This window comes from Giraffa tippelskirchi, chromosome 12 (assembly GCF_054371585.1).
Source record: "Giraffa tippelskirchi isolate mGirTip1 chromosome 12, T2T-mGirTip1v1.2.pri, whole genome shotgun sequence".
NCBI classification, from domain to species: Eukaryota; Metazoa; Chordata; class Mammalia; order Artiodactyla; family Giraffidae; genus Giraffa; species Giraffa tippelskirchi.
The window spans coordinates 34,191,672-34,212,262 of record NC_137286.1 but is presented as its reverse complement, the minus strand read 5'-3'; the positions used below and the strand labels follow the sequence as shown (position 1 = coordinate 34,212,262).

Genomic DNA, 20,591 nt, shown 5'->3' with positions numbered 1-20,591 from the left:
GTTGCCAGTTTTTAAGTCTGAATCTGATCGTGAGAACCAAATCTGTGAAATCCAGATTGTGGAACATGCTGGAGAACTGGCTTAGATTCTTTCAAGTTAGTGCCATGGGGGAAAAAAAAGGGGGAGGGATTAAAGAAGACTAAAGAGACATTGATAACCAAAGGCAGTGTGTCATCCATAACTCAATTTGGAAAAATAATTTTTAAGGACAAAATGTTGATACAGTTGGAAACTATATATTAGATAGTATTATTGAATTAATGTTTAATTGCTGTAGTGTGATAATGATATTGGTCTATGAAGAATGTTCTTCTAAATATGTGTTCAGGTATTTAGGAGTGAAATGTCATAATGTCTGAAACATATTTTTAAATAGTAAAAATGAAAATATGTGTGTGTATATATAGAGATGGCTTTGTAAAATAATAGCTAAATATGATAGTCTTCATGCTAAAGAATGTATGCATACATTGTGCTGGTTTTTTTTTTTTTCCCTCAACTTTCTGTAGGTTTCAAATTTTTCAAAATAGAAATTGAGGGAGAAGAAAAAGGAAAAGGGCCTTTGGATTTTTGGTACATTAGTTGGTCTGATGGTCACAGGCTTATTTTTCCTTAGGGGGGACTACTATCTCCAGAAAGCATCCTTTAAGACCTTAGGAAGAAATAAGAGAACTATCGGGAAAGATTTTTGGCAGGTGTAGAATAGGATGTGATCTGCCTGGGAGTAAGGAGATGTCTTTGTTGAGGATGTCTGTGGCATGGGTGGGCTTCTGGAGGGTAAGGATTGGCTCTAGGGGTCTCAGAGTGCTCCTTCCTCTGGTTTAGATGGCAAATGCACTCTAGAGTTGTTAGTTATGCAGGAATTGGATCCTTTAGGCTGGCTCTGAAGGCCCTGTCCAGGAGAGGAAACTCATCCAGAAGTATGAGAGAGATTTCTTGAGTTAAGCACTGATCACTTAGAAGGCGTCAGCACTGTTAGGACTGGAAAATGGGTTGGTTTGATTTATCTGGTTAACTTTCTTGGCTATATTCCGTATTCTGATTTTTATTCATAATAGTTCTACTGTTGTTTTTGAAAGTATCTATTTTAAGTATATTAGATATATAATTGCCATCTAATTATTATAGAGACTCTGCAAGGAAGGTTTATAAATCCATGAACAAACTGAAGCTCAAAAAGGTTAAGTGACCTTGGATCACTCAGCTAGTAAGTGGCAGAGCCAGGATTTGAGCACATGTCTGCTTGATTCTAACAGACAAGCCAGGTTAGTGGATTGTTTCACCCACATCTGCATAAACTTTTTTATAGACTTTGTTTCTTTAGAGACATCTACTGTTAAAGAATCTAATCTCGGGAAGTATAACTCTCCCTTCTAAACCTTTCTCTTATGCTTTTGAGGAAATTATGAATCTTCCCTGTCCAGCCTGAGTCTTGAGTGGTATTGTCAAGTGCTCTGTGTGGCAACACCAGTTTTGCCAGTGGTGTGAATGTGGAAAATAAAGTCTGTGAGAGCTACTGTGATGCAGAATAGTGAGATGCGAACAAGGCTAAGAGTCAGAGGTAGGGAAAGGGTGTTTTTATTATCTTTTTGACATGCATGCTATAGTAATGCCATGTCCATTGTGGAAAAAGAAAATGAAAATCACTCACAACCCTGAGACTCAGAGAAAGTGCTGGCATTTTGTAGTATACCCTTCTAAACCTCATTCTGTGCATACAAATGGATGTGGACATATAAAATACCTAATGAAACAGGCATTTTCTATACATTATTTCTTTTTTCGTTTGATAGTTATCTTGTGACTACCTTTCCATAGCAAAAATACAGATCTTACAGTATCACCTTTATGGACTGCTAAAATTTGGGGTATGCCATAATTTAACATCCTTTCTTGTTAGACATTTAGCTTGTTTTCAAGACTTCACATGCTTCTGGCAGTGTCCCCTTCTGCACAGAGGGAATTCTAGTATCATAAAATCTTAGTGCTTCCTAAAAGTCTTTAGCAAAAATGGCAGTGAAATTAGCAGACTTCCAGGACCAAATCAACCCATCGCACTGCCCTGCTTCCCTGAAAGCAAAGGCACTGGAAAAGTATAAGGAATTATCCTGAGCCAGAAGGCAGTGGCACTCCACTCCAGTACTCTTGCCTGGAAACTCCCACGGACAGAAGAGCCTGGTAGTCCATGGGGTCTCGAAGAGTCGGACACAGCTGAGCGACTTCACTTTCACTTTTCACTTTCATGCATTGGAGAAGGAAGTGGCAGCCCACTCCATTGTTCTTGCCTGGAGAATCCCAGGGACGGCAGAGCCTGATGGGCTGCCATCTGCGGGGTCGCACAGAGTCGAGCACGACTGAAGCGACTTAGCAGCAGCATTACTCACTTGATTGAAAGGGAGTTATCTGCTCACAAGCATCTTCAAAGTTCCTGCTGAGTGCCCAGCCCTATACAGGTTCTAACTTTAAAAGAGGAAGTTGATGACGCGGCCCTTGCCCTTAGCACCATGTTTGGCTGAGATATGACTGCTTCTCACAAAGTAAAATGCCTGATGTAAGACCATGTACATCAAATGGTTAAGCTATTTTGATCCAGCTGTGCCATCAAGAACTGAGAGGAGAGGGAGCCCTACAAAGAATGTGGTGTTAAAAGAAAGATTTAGGGAAGAGGCAGTACTTGAATGGAGAAGGACATGGCAACCCACTCCAGTATTCTTGCCTGGAGAATCCTATGGACAGAGGAGCCTGGTGGGCTATGGTCCTTAGGGTCGCACAGAGTTAGACATGACTGAAGCGACTTAGTGTGCATGCATGCAACACTTGAAAATGGGCAGCATGGTGATCATTTTGCTGTGTATAGGAATATTGAATCAGCATCTTGTGCACTGGGAGCTAACATAGTGTTGTAGGCCAGTTATACTTCAAAACAAACAAATTCGTAGGAAAAGAGATCATATTTGTGGTTACAGGGGCAGGGGTTGGGGGAGGGGGAAATTGGATGAAAACAGTCAGAAGGTACAAATTCAGTATAGGCTGAATAAGTACTGGGGATGCAATGTGCAGTGTGATAAATATAATTAACACTGTTGTGTGTTATATGTGAAAGTTAAGAAAATAAAACCTGAGTTCTCATGACGAGGAAAAAAGTGTGTTTTTTTTTTCTTTTTAAATTTTTTATCTATATGAAATGATGGGTGTTCACTAAACTTTCTGTGGTAATCATGTCATGATATACTTAAGTCAAATCATTATGCTTCCTATACCTTAAACTTACACAGTGTAGAATGCTGACTATATCTCAAAAAAACTAGAAGGGGGAAGAAAAAATGGGTAGAAAGTCAGTGGCAGTAGAGGTGAAACAGAGCATGAACAAAGGAATAAAGGCAGAAGTGAGCATGTGTGTCTATATTGTGATGAAGCAAAACTGGCAGGGGTATCCAGAATAGACTGGAAGAGAAATTCCTATTGAGAAAAGTAAACCAAAATGATATTATAGAAACTTAGAGAAAAAATGATGTAGTCCTTGTGACAGTGAATTTCGGCAGGAAGATAAAAAGATAAAAATCAAAAAATTCCAAAGGCAAAAATAATCAAGGACTTGGTGGCTACTTCTGGGAGATGAAAGAAATGAGTCAGTCAGAGTTGGAATTTCCAACGTTTTGAAACTGAATGATTTAAGAATGCCAGTACTACTAACAGAGTAGAGAAAGTATAGAGAGAAAGCTAACTTTGAAGGAGACTGGATTGCAGATGTGCAGGGTCTGAGGATATCGGATGATGGCACATGGAAGGGGAATGGTTAGGTAGGCAGCTGGTGATTATAAGGCTTAGATGGGGTGAAAACAGCTGGAGACATGTACACAGTTGACACTGTCAGGCTGGATGTGGTAGCTGAAGCCCTGATGATGAGGCTGTAAGAGGCTATATAACAGTGCTTCTTAAACAGTAGCCTACCTACAGCTTTACCTGGGAATTTTGTTCAAATGCAGAGTGTGCATTTCTGACACTCTCCCACATGATGCTGGTGCTGCTTGCCTAAGTCCTACCCTGAATAGCAGGGATGTAGTCAAAAAGGCAGGGAGCCAGCATATGTGCTTTGGAGTTAATATCTGGGAAAAAACAGAAGAGCCTGAGGAGGAAAGAAGTGCTTCCCAGGGTTATGTTCCTGGTTTTGTTCTTTCATTGTAGGCCCTTTGGAGAATACCTACCGAGATTTCTGGCTTATGGTGTGGGAGCAAAAAGTCTTGGTGATTGTCATGACCACCCGGTGAGTTCAGCCCTTTCCTACCGATTGCCCTTCTTTTCTACCCACCCCCCAACCCCCAAGCATGGGTGATTATAGAGGGGAGTTTAGCTCTTAGAAACAGGGAGGGTTAGGAAAGCCATGGCAAAGAGTTTGAGATGTCTTAGCTTTTTCTTCAGCTGATCCAGAGCTAACAGAGCCAGGGTATGGTGGAGGTTGGTAGATGTAACTTGTCAGAGCTTTAATCCTTGGCTCTGGTGACCTTGTGTGAGGTACAGCCTATCCTTAAGTCCTGGCCTTAACTGCTTACTAGAGGAAGCACTGGGAAACACATGGGGCAGGCCACTTCTAGCCTCCTTCCTGCTTATAAAGGTCAGCTGTCTTCCTGGCTTCTGAATTACCAGTTCCCCTTAGTTCTCCCTTTTCCTACTACTTTGGACCAGTTTTCTTCTGGTTCGTATTTGCACCTAAAGGAGAACTTGCCAAAAGGAGATGTAAAACATAATAGGTCTGCAGGAAGCTCTTGATGAAAGGAATAGTTTTGAAATTTTGTTGTACATATCTGCCAAAATTCAGGAATTACTATTTCATTAGAATCATTATTATTATGATAATTATAACCCATTTTGGATGAAGAGAAAAAAGTTTATGAGAATGTTTGCTCAGATCCCTTCCTCATGGCACTGTTACAAGCCACCTTTGACTTGGAGAGGAGGTAGTGGGGGAAGTGCCCCCTTGGGGTCCTTTGGAGCCACTGAAGAGTTGTGAGGGTGGACTTCAGGCCTTTTCATAAACCTTCCGTTGGCATCCATGGACCCATGCCTTTCCCAGTCCTCTATCAGCCAAGGGCTCTCACTGGGGAACAGAAAGAACAGTAACTGAGGTACAGGGCAGAGTTCAGTCTGGCCCACCATATTTTCTCTACTGTCTTTCTTTGTCCACCCAGTATTTATGCCAGGTATGTGAGGAGTACCAAGAGGTATCAGGAAAGGGACCAAATGGATGTAATTGGTGCTCAGTAAATGTTTGCTTAATGGGTACATGCGGAAAATTTAGCTGTTGTTTAGAAGGAAGGTTTTCTTTTTCTGCCAAGAAGCAAGGGGATAAATAGAAGCAGTGCAAGAGATGACATTTCTGCCTAGGGGTACAGCAGGTTCACAGGCGAGCAGGGTTACTGCTGTGGAGAAGAAGGATGGAGGCTTATTTTTCTCTGTGTGTGTTCAGCTTTGAGGAGGGTGGCAGGAGAAAGTGTGGCCAATACTGGCCTTTAGAAAAAGACTCTCGGATCCGATTTGGCTTCCTCACCGTGACCAATCTAGGCGTGGAGAATATGACCCATTATAAGAAAACAACGCTAGAAATTCACAACACAGAGGTAAATTTTATTTTCTCACTCTCTTGAAACTGGGGGAAAACCTTTACTATAAAGAGAATCTCCAAAGGGAATAGGTAGGATTCCAGAGAGCTTAGAAGTGGCTTCCATTCTTCTGGAAGCAAGATTTGGATATTCAGCTCAGAGCCAAAATAGCCATATTGTCTCAACACATAGTGGCATTACTTAGGAATGAAACTTTTTATAACATAAGAAATCTGGATCATTTAATATAGGAATTCTGCCCTCTCCAGACAGTTAATCTTCCCTTTGGGTTTGCAGAGAAGCAATTGTGGAGAAAGTTGAGAGTGTTAGCAACCTTGATGGAGGGAACTCCAGAGGGTGAGAATCTGGAAAAGCCAAAGGTAGTCAGGGGCACAGAGCAATGACCTCATTAACTTTTGCTTCTTTTTCCATCTAAGGAACGGCAGAAACGCCAGGTGACCCACTTTCAGTTCCTGAGCTGGCCAGATTATGGTGTCCCTTCCTCAGCAGCTTCCCTCATTGATTTCTTAAGAGCCGTCAGGAACCAGCAGAGGTTGGCCGTCAGCAGCATGGGAGCACGTGCCAAAGGGCAATGCCCTGAGCCACCCATTGTGGTCCATTGCAGTGCGGGCATTGGCCGGACAGGTAATGCACCGGGTGTAGCTCTTGGAGCATCCAAAGGTGCTAAGGGTGGGGGAGGAATAACAAAGCTCTTGGTTGCCAGAATGTGAGTCTTTGATCTGTTGGTGGTGAATTGCCATGAAAAAAATTCCTCTTTAATGTCCTTTTAGTATCCCTAGTGCTAGGTGTACTGGCCAGAATGTACAGTTCATGAGCCAGGTCCTCTAGGGGTTGATGCTTTATACATCCCATCAACATGATTATCTTCTGATCCCATCACAGTCACCTGGGTGTCCAGAGAGCTGATCTGGGCTGTTGCTCTCTTCCCATCCCCCTGCCCAGGGAGGTCCTCACCCTGGGCCATGCTCTCCATTCTGGAGCCAGTTAGCAGCTTTTGCCTTACGGGGATGAACATTGCAGGGACTGTTGGCCTTCTAGCTCAGAGTTTCCTTTGAGAGAAAGTCAGGAAGAATAGGTTTGAGTTAGGTCTCTGTGGAGAAGTTGTAGAGTCTGAAAATTGGGGCCCAGATGTGGAAGCAGGGCAGGTGTGGGAGTGCTGTCATTCTCTGTGTCTGGGATTGAAGTAGAAGTCCTGCTTCCCACCTACTCATCCTGTTACCCTCAGAGATGCCCTGGGAGACAAGAGGACTTCTCATTTCTCTGGCCTTCAGCATTCCCTGTGACTCCTCCTTGAGTCCTTTCAGGCTAAGGCCAACTGGCCATCTGCCATGAGGCACCTTGCCATTGAATTCATTCATCCAGTCCTGCCTGGGTTATTTGGTAGAGGGAGGAAAAGAGGAGAGGTAGATCAGGTGTGACCACTTCCTTCCTTCCTTCAGGTACCTTCTGCTCACTGGACATCTGCCTGGCACAGCTGGAGGAGCTTGGCACCCTTAATGTGTTCCAGACAGTGTCCCGCATGAGGACCCAGAGGGCCTTCAGCATCCAGACCCCTGAGCAGTACTATTTCTGCTACAAGGCAATCCTGGAGTTTGCAGAGAGGGAGGGCATGGTGCCCCCCAGCCACAACCTCCTGGCCATGGAGGGTCAGTAACTGTCCCACGAGCCTCCTGTCTGCTGGCCAGCCTTCCTTAAACTACCCTGGACACCGCTGAGCCTATAGGTTGCCATCAGTTACGCTGAAGCCATGGACCAACCTCTCTCTTGTGTCTCCCGGCGCACGCGTGCACGCAAGGCAGCCTTTCCCTTTGGCTAGATAGATGTGGTGAAATTGCCGCTAGAAAGGGCCAGCAGCAATGTGTTCTTAATTCCTAGCACCTGCTATCGAACTGTGCCTTATTAAAACCAAATTGTGGCTATCGATATTTGCCAGGGGCCCTGAGGTAAGTGGGGAAGGAACCTCCCTCCCCCCTTTCCCAATGCCATTATCCTTCTCAAGATCTCTTTCCATTCCTTCCCTTTGCTAGGATTTGATGGGGAGGTTTGGTGAGCATCCACCTCCTTCCCAGAGAGCTTGACCAAGTTACATATTCTAGAGAACGTCCCGAGTGCCAAGCACGTTTATACCTAGGGCGTGTATTCCAGTCTTTTCTGTCATTCTGTGTGTGTGTGTGTGTGTGTGTGTGTGTATGTGCACTTATGTGTATGAGTCCATATGTACGTGTGTATATAATATATATTGTATGTGATAATATGGTCGTATTCTATAAATACATATACACAGAGATACTCCTTTGTAGAAGTTCCTGGGGCTTCTTGTTGCAGTTCAGGACTCCTTGCTTCTTGGTTCTACTGTTTATCCTGGACTAGCTGGGGTTGGGAGGTCATGTCTCCTGTTGTCAGACCACAGAGTGGTGGAAGAGGACACACATATCCACTCTCCGTGCTCCTGCCACAGGCCCTCATCCTTACATAATGACTTCTCTCCAGGATGCTGCCTGTTGGAACCAGGAATACTGGTTTGTGGTGACACTGGTTTAATTCAGCATGGATTGCCCTTATCTAATGAGTTTTCTCTGTTTACTTTGCCAATTTTGGGAGTAGACCTCCACTGTGATTCCAGACTGTCTGTCCCCTCTCCCTCTTCCTCAGGGATTGAGATCTGGGCAGAGATGAATTCACTGAGCAGCGAGAGCCAAAAGCAATCGGTACGAAGTCTTAGAAGGAAAGAGAGGGAGCCCAGGTGTGACAAAGAAAACTCTATACTCTGAGGCTCCCTCCGTGAAAGAATGAGCTGGGGCCCCTTTCTCTCTTGCTGGAAGGTTCTTATGCAGCTTGGCCCTGTCCACTCAGATGCCCATCTCTTTCCTGCCTACTAGCCTGCCAGACCCTGGAGCTCAAGCTTGGTGGGTTCTGTGTCAATAAAAAGCTTAACCCCTGTCTGGGTGAAGCAGTCCCCTACAGTCACTGTTGTCCCCCCATTCACCCTACCTGTCTCTGTCTGCTCCCGGCCTACCAAGCCCAATATGCCAGGGACGGGGCCAAGAGTCCCCAGCATTCCACATTCCCAAGAAAACCCCAGGAGCCCCTAAAATTTTTCCCCCATCAAGGATGAGGTTGGCAGCTGATCAGACCTCAATAATTTTATACTGTAATAAGCTCTTTGAATGTATATATTCTTATTTTTACAATCTTTTCATTTTGTATTTAACGTTAATGGACTGAGTCAGATTCAGAAAATAATTGTAATGTTCATATTCAATATCTTACAGCGATACAGTTTTGTATTTACATACAAATATACCGACGTGATCAAATCCTTTTAGCTTCATCAATTTAGTAGCAGTCTGGGGCTGGGAAGGTGAGGAGGGGCTCCAAGAGCTGGTCTGGGAGGGATGGGGAGGCAGGGAGCAACCCAAGACGCAGAGCCTTTCAGTTCTGAGAGCCGTCCACCTTGCCCCAGGCCATGGCCCAGCTCTGGGCAGACAAGGGGAACCAGCACCAGTTGACTGCTTGCCAAGTTCCAATGGCTATGCTTGGTGCTCCCCCCCCCCATACTTCATTTAAACCTCACAACAGTCCAGTGAGATATTATTCCCCCTCCCTTCTGTTTCTGTGTTGATGAGGAAGGTAAAGTACCAAGGGTTACAGAGAGTGTTACAGTGAAGGTAAGGCTTATTAGCAGGTCCAGCTCTAGAACTAGAGCTCCAATTGGTTTGCTCTCAAAGCCTTTGACCTCTTTACAGCATGTTTTGTCTTTGGAAATTAGTTTTAAAATGTTCTTTTCAAAGTATGGACAGTTCTTAGGTTCCAGCTAGTTGATTTTGAGCCCCGTGATGTATGTAGAAGACTAGAAGGGTTTCTGACAGAGCTGGTGACTGATTCTTCCAGATAGGACCTCCTGTTGTAGATCTTCAAGTCTGCAGCATACCAGAGGGGTCATTCTCTCAGGGATACCCATACATTTGGATATACTGGTACCTCTGTGGGAAGATCTTGAGTCATTTGCATCTCTCTCTCAGAGCAGAACCAGAAGCTTTGTCCATTTAGGACCACTCCCCATGCTGTGTAGTTACTTCCTGTCAACCAGTGATACCTGCCCAGTTGGAGCCATTCTGGCCTGGGGTGTTCTTAATAGAAGTGACAGCAGCAGACATTTACTGGTTGCTTAACCCTATTCCAGGTACTTTTCAAAGTGCTTTCTAGGTATTATCTCATGCACCCTCAAACCAAACTTTTGAGGTTGGTATTAACAGAAGAGAAAAACTGAGGCACAGGAAAATTAATCTGCCACAGCAGTAACTCAGACCTTTAAGGTTCCATCTCTTGATCTTCCAACAAAATTTCCTTGAGTTTCTTACCTTAATCAAGAGCTGAAGTATACAGCAAAAATTAAGCCAAACCTTTCTTTGGATGCAGGCAAGCATAATAGGTAAAGAGAGACACATGAAATCTGGGAAATCAGAGTGGTTGGGGTTTGGTGAAATATATAGGAAACAGAATTAATGATAAAAGATTTGGAAGAGGTAGCCTTGAACTGTCACTTCTTTGAAGAGACTGTAGCCCAACTGCTGTGTAAACTCAGAAGTTATGCTTAAGTTCCTCATTGCACATCTAAGGATTGGTGAGGTTATCATTTGCAAGGGCTCCATAAAAATGCAGTTTCCTGGGTCTTACCCAATAGGTGGTTGAGTGAGTGGCAGGATGAGCAAGCTTGTTGAACTACTGTTCATGCCCCTGGCATAAATCTGGGAGAAAAGGATCAATGGCTTTCCCCTGCTATAGCCTACTTGTAGCCCTTTACCCGTGAGATAATACTCAGTGTGAGCCTACCTGTGTTAAGTGTACAAGGAGGTAAAGAAAGGGAAAAACACGGGAGGAGCCCTGAATCTGTCCAGAAGTCAAGGCTGTCACAGAGGAGATTTGGTGAACAAAGCCAGAGAACCCACAATCAAATGCTGGATTGCACAGTTGAGAACATACGATGAAGATGTTTAAGGGAGAAAGAGTATTGTACATAACTCAGGCTTTTGCTTTGATTCGGTTGCTTCCCCCCCCCCCCCCCACTTAATTTACTCCCTCTGGGCTTGGTCTCTTCATCCTGCCCATCCCTGTTAGCTAGGATGAGGATTCCTGAGGTGAAGGGTACCCCAGCATTCTCAGCATGGAAGGTTCACCTTTGTCATGTGCAGGTAAATGACAGAATGTGACTGGTTCTTATGAGACTGGACTATTTAGCATCATACCTTGAGGAAGATGGAGCTCCTGCCTTATGATCTTCCCATCTCTAGAGACAACCAGACACATACGGAAACTCCCATAAGTCAGACCACTGCAGGGAGGTGGGCCAGGAAGTATGGCCAGGTAGAAAAGTCTTCCTAGAGTAACTGAGCTCTTCAGTAGTTTTGAGGTCTCACCACTCAACTCAAGGCAGGTCCTAGCTTTAATAAAAAAAAAGGTGCTGTAGTAAATGGTCCTACTACAGACCCTCCAACACTAAGGGTCTGGTTCTTTACTGGACAGTGCAAAACCTATAGAGGAACCATCAGACCCTTCTCTAGTTGGGTCAGCTGCCACTTGCAATCCCCAGTTTTAGTTTATTTTCAAAGTCTCCTCTTTCAAGTTGCATCCACCTTCCTATAATCCCTCAGTTCCCTTCCCAAGGGGGCCAACCCATAGACCTTTAAGGCTTTTGTGTTATTACATGTGGGTCAGACCGGGTGACTCAGAGCCGAGCTACCAGAGCTCCCAACCAAGGTCTTAGATTTGTCTCCAGCCTTGGTTACTACCAAGACTACTATCCACACACTATCATTAACTTACCAAGGATGAAAGCTAAAAGATCCACCAGTTTGGGAATCAGATTTTGTCTTGGGAGATACCCCACTCTACAGTTACCATCACACAGACAGTTGTGAATATCAGGTGTTTTAAGACTGCACTGCTTTTAACTGACCACAGAGAAAACAGCTCCACAAATAGAAATCTAGCACTCTCAGAAACCTGTTGCAGTGTTTAGCCTTCTTTTACCTCTCACCATAGCTTTCATAAAATCTGTTTAAGCTAAGTCTGGTGTTCTGCAGTCTTAAATACTCTTATTTTTTTTTTTTTTTTCTGGCTAAACCTAACATGGACAAAGCTAACTAAACCAGAAACCTATAGTGTGTTGGATGGAAGGGGGAGCCAATGATCCCTTCTCAACAACTTAGGGTAATAATATGCTCCTCCTAACATGGTAATATGTTCCTGATAGTTTTGGGGACTAAGATGAAGGTGAAAGTAGGAAAGCAAGACAGTGAGTTGTGTAGAGAAAGTAGTCAAAAAAGACACAGCACCCTCTTCCCCACTAGGCTCACTTCTACCCTTCCCCTCGCATCAGAACCTGGTTCTTTTCTAAGCTAATATATCAATAGTTGTCTTAGCCTCGCGACTGGCCAGATGCACAGCTGAGTCCAGCTCACCCATTTCATCCTGTGAAGTCTGTTTTACCTCCTTGACCTTTAATGATACCTATTCTGTGGCCAGCAAAGAGTGGACTACAGAGTAGGATGTTCAGAGCAGATGCTAGTCTGGAGATAGCAATTGGTGACTTAGTTTAGATAGAAGCTAGGAGCCTTGGAAGTGGGTGAGAACAAAGAAGAATGAGGCGGGCAAGAAGAGAGGTGAGACCCTTGGGAGCCACCGATATTTAGAGGAGGATGGAGAAAGAAAAGCCTGGGAAAGATTCTGATTACTAGGCAGAGGTAACCAAGGACAGGACCAGGCTGTCTTCTCACACACTGGTGAGAGATGGGGAGTGGCTGGGATGAATGACCAGGATTCAGAAATGGAACTTCACTAGTGATCCTGAGGCAGGAGGTGACAAGAAGGAGACATGAGTGGGAAGTGAAGGAATAGTGCTTGGGCTCCACTTCAACCAAAGCAAGGGCCACATTTTTACATATTAGACCTCTGAGTAAGATTTCATTTAAACAAAGGAAACTGCTACCTTAAAAAAAAAAAATCAACAGCAAATATGCAAAAGTAAACAGTTTGAAAGCATAAAGCAGAGTAAACTTAACATGTTACATATTTTTTCTAGATTTGGGCTGAAGTGACCTAGAGGGGTAAAAAGTGCCAAGCCAGGGCAAGACATTTCAAGGCACTGAATAGCCGTCTTAAAACCCAGTTTAAAAATTCCAAGCTCTCAAAGTCACCTAGAAACCAAAACATGGCATTGTTGTCGCTAAATCATGTCCGACTTTTTGCGACCCCATGAACTGCAGCACGTCAGGCTTCCCTGTCCTTCACTATCTCCCTGAGTTTGCTCAAACTCATGTCCATTGAGTCAGGGATGCTCAAAATATGGCATATGTACAACCATATAAGCCATCTGGCTGCCAGAGAAATGCGGTTTCTAATTTATACAGTGGAATTTTGGGGTCCTTTAAGCCTATCCTGGTCTCCTCTCAAACTGGAACACCAGGGACTTTGAATGGCCAGGAAAAGAGGGAGTGTTGACAAAAAAAAGGAAAAAAGGATCTGACAACCTTTGGGTGCTGGGCCTACTTTATTTTTAATCTCACAATAACCCACTGCAGTAGGTATTCTTAGTTTGGTGGTGTTTAGTTGCTAAGTCGTGTTGGACTCATTGTGACTCCATGGACTGTAGCCTGCCAGGCTCCTCCATCCATGGGATTTCCCGGGCAAGAACACTCAAGTGGGTTGCTGTTTCCTTCTCCAGGGGATCTTCCCAACCCAGGAAAGGATGGAACCCGAGTCTCCTGCATTGCAGGTGGATTCTTTACCACTGAGCAATCAGGGAAGCCCTATTCTTAGTTTACAGATAAAGAAATTGAAAAGATTGATGACTTTCTAAAGACAGCCCAGCTAGGAAGTGGGTAAACTGGAATTCTGACCCAATACCTTAAGCTTTTCCCCTTAAACCTATCAGATGCTTTGGGTTGGGAGTGGGAAGCAAGCCTTAGGTGCCCCTCACCTGGATATTCCCAAACTGCCAATGGCCTTTAGCTGGCAGAAATTGTGTCAGCAGGGCCCCAGCACTGACATCTTTTTGGCAGAGCTACTAAAGTGCAGACCCTAAATATCTCTCAATCACCACCTACCGTAAGCACCCTAAAAACTGTGATTGAGGGTGTATGTGATGCCTAGGAGGCAGGGTGTCAGAAGATGTGACAGTTTTGAGTCTATGTGTTGTGAGTTGAGGATGTATGTATGTGATTGGGAGACAAATTGCTTATTTGGAGAAATTTTTTTTGGAAAGGGCCAGAGATCATTTCAAACTGGCCCAAGCTGCTCTTGGAGTCAGGAAGGGAAGGAGTATGGGACAAGAGGGGCTGTTTTTCTCCGAAGTCCCAACTTGAATCATAGGTCCTAGTATGTCTAGAGACAGCATGTGGTGGAATGGACAAAGCTCAGGCAATCTCGCTTTGGCAGCTTGGTTTGGGCAAGTCACTCTAGTACTGTGAACCTCAGTTTGCTCAACTACAAATACATCTCAACACAAAAGAGGACTCCTGGGACTCAGAACCTGGCTTCCCCGTGTGACTTCTCCAAGGAAGGCCTTCACCCAGATTCATTCACTCACTCTTGTTCTCACTGATAACCAGAGTAGGGGTGAGGTGGGGGTGGATGCAACTGTTAGTGAAGCTGGAGGGCCAGTGTCTCCAAATCAAACTTACTAATTTCCCAGAGTCTGGGAGTGGCTGTGTTCTGCAGGGATCAATGTACTGAGCCAGAAACAATCAGGACCTCTTCCAAGGGGCCCCCTTGCCTGACTGCTGGGGACACTAGGGGCTCAGGGGTGAATTAGAGTTATTGTCCTTGAGGAACTCAGTCTAGGGGGTGTTCAAGAGGGGATTCCCATCAGGGTGGTGCACTTAGGAGGTTAAGGAGTGTCGGTGAAGTCTGGTTCTCTGAGCAGGAGTAACTGTCCTAGTTTGCAAATGCTCTATAAGTAACCTCATTTACAGTACACCCACTGTAGTCGAGGCTTACAGTCAGATGCTTGGGCCTTTGGCCTCCACAGAAGTTCCAAACCTCACTAGGCGTATTAAAACATGTTTTTATCATCACATGTGATCTTCACAACTGTATGGACTGCTCTGTGAACTTGTACAGGACGGGAGGCTGAACCACAGGAAATAAGAAGACCAAGTGGCAACCACGGGGCTCAACTTCCAGACGAATGTTCTTTCTGCTGTATTACTCTCCCTCATCTTACATTCACACAGTATCTGTTATGCTTTCATTTAGGGCAGAGCATCTTGGGAAATAAAGCCCAAATCTGAGATAGGGCTCCAGACATCATGAGATCTCTGTTCTGATATAGAAAAACTTGGTCTTCAGTCTAAGGCTCCCCCAGGCTGAGAATGTACTTCAGCCTCCATGGCCCTGCCAGATGCTGGGCCTCCCACTGAATACACAATCTTCATCTCCTGGTTTTTCCTTCTTTCCTTCAGTAATTCCAACCAAGCTGCCACCCGGATTCTAGTCCCTACCCCTGAGATGACCTACTTCCCTTCCCAAATCAGTGTTTCTTCCCACCTGCTCTCCTTAGTAGCAAACTTCCCTCCCCATTAGAGTCCCCCCACCCCCATGGACTCTGAGGGAGGGAAGGGTCCTCACAGCCTATCTTTCTACTCCAATTTTTCACCCCTATTTTTGCAGAAGAAAAACAGGCCCAGAGGGAGGAAGGGACTTGCCTAAGGATATACTGACACCCCACCTCATCCACACTAGCTTCCTTTCCTGAATATCTCAACTGGTCTTTCTTGCTCATGCACCGTGTAACCTGGCCCCAGGGTCAGCTCTCTTGAGGACAGGCATGTGTGGTAGCTGCACCATCTCCCCCCACCCCTCCAAAAAAATTACAAATGATCCAGGGAAGCATCTGAGTCAGAATTTTGACTTTAGGGCTGCTGAAAGTAGGGAAGGGTTTCTGCACTGGGGGGCCAGGAGACAAGAAACATCTTGGCTCCCTCCACCTACCCCTCCCACCAGAAGATGTACCTCTGTAGTCTTCAAACCCGTGATTACAACAGCTTTTCTGCCTCACCTTGCTGCTTGTAGGCACCCTTCTTTCAACCCAGTCTCAGAATTCATCCAGCTGCTGGGATGTTGAGCATCTTAAACGGTAGTTCTGGGCCTGTGGTCCTGTGACCCAGCATGCTGCTTGTACATTCTGCTATACAAGTCTAAGAATTTTAACAAGGTAGAAAAGTCTTCTGCTCTTTGACTCCATCTTTCCAACTCTGGTTTTCATTACTGTAGCCACACTTGAAGAAGCTTTTGACACTGCTTTGCATTTATCATTTTGTGTGCTTCGCTGAAAATGAGATAGTTGTCCCTCCGTTTCTGCCTGAGTGCCACCTCCTCCATGAAGACTTCACCCAGTTTTCCTCAGCTAGAATAATCTCCTGCTCTGAGCCTCTGGAGGTGTCTCTATATACATTTCCAACTTGCCTTAGCTCTTTCTGTATCCTCTCTTCAGCTAGGTCTGAAGCTCTAAGAGGGCACAGAGTGAGCATCTCATTCAGTTTCTATAATGGCAAAAAGCAGCAGGTGCGGTATGAATGTGTCTGCCTCACCCCTGTAGGTGCTCAGGCAAGTGCCTGTTACCCAGAAGGCAGGACTTCCCGCTTACACCGCTCATTTTTTAGGCAGGCGCCGGACGGTTAGGTTACACAGCCAGGGGAGTCGGGACATTCCAGTCAGTCGCTAGGGTATCCTTACCCGCCCCCTCTGCCCAGCTCCAAATGGGGTGTGTGTAAGAAGGATGTGGGGGCCGGGTAGCCCCAATAGCTCCTCCTCCAGGTTCACCCAGCGGATCTTCGAGTCCCAGGAGGTCTCCTTCCAGTCCAAGGGCCTCAAGTAACTCCAAGCGGCGGTGCGGTAGAGATGGAGCCCTCTGCCATGGTTGCGCCTCCCACTCACAGCTAGTTTAATTAATTTATTTCTATTTTTTGGAGGGAGGGGGCGTTCAATGAAGGGGAAGAGGTGGAGCAAGGGGAGGAGGTGGGCCCAGGATGACTGACGCGAGCACTGGGGAGCCAATGGCCCGTGGGGGGCGTTCCCCCCCATTCAGGACTCCTCGCCTGGCTCGGAAGGTATGTTAAACAGCTGCTTTTAATTTGGTCTCCCCAATCTCGGGCGTTTGGGGGGCTTGTGTGCCGGCCGGTCCCTTTCACCAGTCAGCCATGGTGCAGGCGCCGAGGGCCCTGGGACGGAGCTAGGGGAGGCTTGGGAGTCTGGCGGCCGAGGGAGGCGAGGGGCAGGCCAGGAAGGAGAGCTCTTGGCGCCGCCCGCTCGCCAGTGTGTGTTTCCAAGCCGGGCCGGATCCGCGGGGAGGGGGTCGGCCCAACCCGGGGTCGCCAGTGTGCCGGCCGTGCTGCCTAGTTTATTTCACCAAGCGGTCGGTTTCGGTAGGTTTCGGCGGCGGGCTGGGTAAGGGGCCGGCAGGAGGAGATCCCTCGCGCTCCTGGAATGCCTTAAAAAATTATTGTAAAGAAGAAAAAAGGGGAGATTCCGTACACCGACTGGAACCGGGCCCGAGCTGCGGCGCGCGGGCTCGGCAGGGGGCGGCGGCCTGAGCTCAGCCGGCCGGGCCCACCAAACCGCCCGGAGTTGGTCGAGAGCTGGAGTTAGCGAGCGAGCCCAGGCCCGCAGCTTTCCCCGCTAACCACGCTGGGCGAGGGCGGCAGCCGCCCAAGGGTTTTGTTTCTGTCCGCAAACTTGTCGGAGGGGGCGGTGGGCGCTCTCAGGAGAGGCGCGGGCTCCTTGGGCCCGCGGTTGTTATGGACTCTGGGGGCGGGGGCAACGCCGGACTTGCGGGAGGGGCGGGCGGGGGAGGCCACCGGAAAGAGCCCCAGCGCCTCAGCAGAAGACCCATGCGCCGGTCTGGGCTCTCCGAACTCCTGGGCCGTGGCAGTAGAGCCAGGGTTCGGCGCCGGAACCCGGCCCAGGGGTGTGGAAAACCTCCAGGAACTCGGCGGCTTCGACCTGCAGCCCCAGCTGATCCCTTTGCAAACATGGAGCGGCCTCCTTCCCCGCCCACCCCAAGGCGGCGACGGCGGCTCCTTTCCCCTCCCCCTGCCGTGCTGCTCGCCCGCGGAAGGGGCGGGGGCGGGGGCACCGGCGAGTGAGCGCGCCCACGAAGGGGTAGCCTGAAAGGGGCAGTGAAGGTCGGAAACTGGGCAAACAGTCTCCACGCTCGGAATCGGGAAAAGGAAACGCATCAGCGGGCGGGAGGGGCGCGGGGGGGCGCGCCTGTCAGCCGGGATGGCGGCCGCGGGCTGGGGGGTGGGGCGCCGGCGCGATCCGCGGAGGTCGGGCGGGGCGACGCCAGGAGAGGAGGCGCAGGGGCCCGGCCCTTGGAGCGCCAGACTACCCCTGCCTTCCACTCCTTGGCCTAGCCTGTTTACTATACTCCGGCGACGGCTTGTGCAACCGGCCGGGAGGCGAGCTGAGGGGCGGGGCCTTTCCTTCTCTCTTCCACCCGTCTCGGGCTTCTTCAGAGGGCCCGCCTTCTCTTGTTTTCCACTGGCTGGGCGAGGCTCCCTTTTTTCCTGCTCGGTTGTTGATTGGATGACATTATTCCCAGCTCCGCCTATCGGAGGCCGGGCTGGAGTTTAAGTTGCTAGGATTTTTTTTCCGTGAAGGGCGGAGGGAGGATTCCAGCGCCTTACGTGAGGCGCAAGGGTCCGCCCCTACTTCTGATTGGTGGGGTGGATAGTCCCGCCCCCTACGGGGGAGCGAGCTTGGAGGGGGAAGTCCCCCCCTGTTCCCCGCCCCCTCCCCTAGAGGGTGTGCGCGCTCAGCACATGTGTGAGGCGCGCCTTGCTCCTTCGAACAGTCCTCCCGCCCGGAAGTCCCGGGCTTGGAGCCCTTGGCAAGGGGGGCGGGGAGAGCCGAGAAGGCACACGATGTTTCCTCCAAGGCTCGAGATCTGGTAGCCTTCGCTTTGAAGTTAGGGGTTGACGGTGTAGGGTGGCTTTGGGGGGGCTTTGCTCTAGCGGTTCTGCAAGGGTTTGGGAGGAGGGGGTGTGGTCTGTCCTTCCTCGCCAAGTACTGAAGTTCTGACCCTGCATCCTGGCTTTTCTCGCGACTCAACTTCCCGGAGACCGCCCTAAGCTTAAGCTTCAGAACACTGCGGACGCCGCCAGTGTGTTTTCTTTCCAGCACAAGGCAGCCGCTGTCCTTACCAAGCTTTATCAAAACCTCTGAGCAACCTAGGATTGCCGTGGATGCCTTAGGCAATATCCAGGGCAGCTCATCCCCTGCTGACAGAAGTCGAGGGCGGCCCAATTCTGCTCGAGTTCCAAATGGTTCTTGATGTCCAGGTGGGAACGCCGTGTGGCACCCAGTGCAGGGAGCGGAGGAAGGCCCAGTTCTGCATATTTGCCGCTTCTCCGTAACCTCGTAGAGGTTTGGCCTGGGGATCTCGTTTGTTTCGTCCGTATGACTTATTTTTTGAGCTCCGTCCTGGGGCAGGGTTTGGCTCCCGGGGAGATTCTCCCATCTGTCGGCTATTCATGAAGTTCACAGTTCGCTGCCTTGTCCTTGCGGTTTGGAGTCTGGCCCACCTGTTGCCAGCGCTCATTTCTTGTGATCTCCGGCGGATTATGGAGGAAGGACAAGAAAGGACCTGGGAGTGAGCTACCTGGGGCCTGCCTCTTGGATACGTACTCGGCTGTCTTAGGGGAGTAGCCTTTTTGCGGAAGAGAGCGGGAAAACTCTAGTCCCGCCCCCTCCTCTCCTGGCGCTCCGTGAGCGCCCCCCAAAGCAAGGCCAGCGTCAGTTCGCCCTATTTAGTGAAGAAATAAAAGCCACCTAGATATCGCTAGCACCTCGTCTGTGTTCAAGGCCATATTACCTACACAGAGAGGGCCTAGGAACTGTCATTAACACTCGCTGACCAAGGAGGAGGGAACAGCTGTTCCGTTTCCAACTCTGGAACTTTTATCACTTCTCTGAAGTGTGGTGCAAGATTGATTTATGCCATGGCCTTTTTGGTCTCCTTCCTCAGCTTGTCGAGTCTGATACCTCCAGATCTACTCTGGAGATCGCAATTGCCGTACGTTTCATGCTCCGCCTTTCAGAGGCTTGCCAGGGCGTTGGCTGTTAGGGCCCTGCCCTCATTTTGGTTATCTCCGCCCTCTTAGGACTGCATATTCAGGTTTAGGGAGTGTCGGTGTTAAAAGTATGCTGCCACCCCTAGCTGCGGGCTGAACCGCTGGAGCTCTTCCTCGACTTTGATCTCCAGCCCTTAATTGTGTATTCTACTTACTGAAAGGAGCTGTCGGCTGCTCCGCATATTTGTGTCTACAAGGAGGCAGTTTGCAGAAATGTAAATTGTAGAGAGCTGGATGGGAAGGATGAGATTTTCTTTCTCTTTGTAAGGGGGTCCTCCACGGTGGCAATGCTGCTGCCTCCCCCTTTCAGATCCCAAGGCATCGGATTCCCGCTGCTGCGCTCCGCACCACCTCCTGTTACAGGCCCTGGAACTCTCTGCGCTTCAGTCTCTAGTGTAAACATTCCACAAAAGGACTGCTAAGGTTCAGCCTCCTCGTGCAGGGCGGAGTCAGCTGCTTCCTAGACGGGCATCTTGGCCAATAGAGGCTCCTACCGGCACCGAGATAGCCAGTCTGATGGTTGGAGGCGGGGCCTGGCCCGGCAGTGCGGTAGGAGGGGCCTGTCTCACGGACATTTTACCCCACATCGGTTACTTACCTTCCTAGGGCAGCCGGAGAGCTAGGGGTAGCCTTCCAATGCGGTGACCGGCGAGGGCGGGAGCGGAGTTTTTGGGCCTGTAGCTGAGACGGCACGGGGCGGGACATGTAGAGTCCTCCAATGAGATGCAAAGAGCTTCTCTGCTTCCTCCAATAGTATTGTGGCTTGGGGGTGGGATTCAGCAATTCGTCTCCAATAGGCGGGGTTGAGTTAGGGAAGCTCCCCGCCAATAGGGGCGTGGAG

At 48.2% G+C, this 20,591-nt stretch overlaps 3 protein-coding genes across 12 annotated transcripts in view; 2 read left to right on the top strand and 1 right to left on the bottom strand.

Annotated features, from left to right (window-relative positions):
- The window catches only part of PTPN9 (protein tyrosine phosphatase non-receptor type 9), a 72,724-nt gene extending 63,789 nt beyond the window's left edge, over positions 1-8,935 (top strand). For all 3 annotated transcript variants that reach the window (XM_081550427.1, XM_081550429.1, XM_081550428.1), the window contains exons 10-13: positions 4,186-4,264; positions 5,465-5,615; positions 6,035-6,242; positions 7,058-8,935. In XM_081550427.1, coding sequence (XP_081406553.1) covers positions 4,186-4,264; positions 5,465-5,615; positions 6,035-6,242; positions 7,058-7,272 — 653 coding nt within the window. In that variant the 3' untranslated portion in view covers positions 7,273-8,935. The remainder of the gene's footprint in view (positions 1-4,185; positions 4,265-5,464; positions 5,616-6,034; positions 6,243-7,057) is intronic.
- LOC145529780 (uncharacterized) lies at positions 5,602-20,133 on the bottom strand. Of its 3 annotated transcripts, none has more exons than XR_014071340.1 (3): positions 19,906-20,133; positions 10,865-11,059; positions 5,602-6,667 (listed from the first exon to the last, which is right to left on the bottom strand). XR_014071340.1 is itself a non-coding variant. In XM_081550437.1 (3 exons), the coding sequence occupies exon 1, from the start codon at positions 17,852-17,854 to the stop codon at positions 17,261-17,263; it is 594 nt and encodes a 197-aa protein (XP_081406563.1). In that variant the 5' UTR covers positions 17,855-20,133; the 3' UTR covers positions 5,602-6,667; positions 10,865-11,055; positions 15,676-17,260. The 3 variants fall into 3 exon arrangements, 1 of the variants encoding a protein (XP_081406563.1); XM_081550437.1 differs by having other exon boundaries at positions 10,865-11,055; positions 15,676-20,133; XR_014071341.1 differs by lacking the exon at positions 5,602-6,667 and adding an exon at positions 8,847-9,601.
- Positions 16,275-20,591, top strand: part of SIN3A (SIN3 transcription regulator family member A) — a 64,339-nt gene continuing 60,022 nt past the window's right edge. For 2 of the 6 annotated variants that reach the window (XM_081550414.1, XM_081550403.1), the window contains exon 1: positions 18,356-18,567. The gene's annotated coding sequence lies outside the window, so the exon portion shown is untranslated. Of the gene's footprint in view, positions 16,727-17,513; positions 17,801-18,355; positions 18,568-20,591 lie in introns of those variants that run through there. The other 4 variants (XM_081550408.1, XM_081550401.1, XM_081550409.1 and 1 more) reach the window with 4 other exon arrangements.

What these genes read in the sequence shown, in the direction of transcription:
- LOC145529780 (XM_081550437.1), bottom strand. Translation starts at nt 17,854, where the DNA reads ATGCGTTTCCTTTTCCCGATTCCGAGCGTGGAGACTGTTTGCCCAGTT.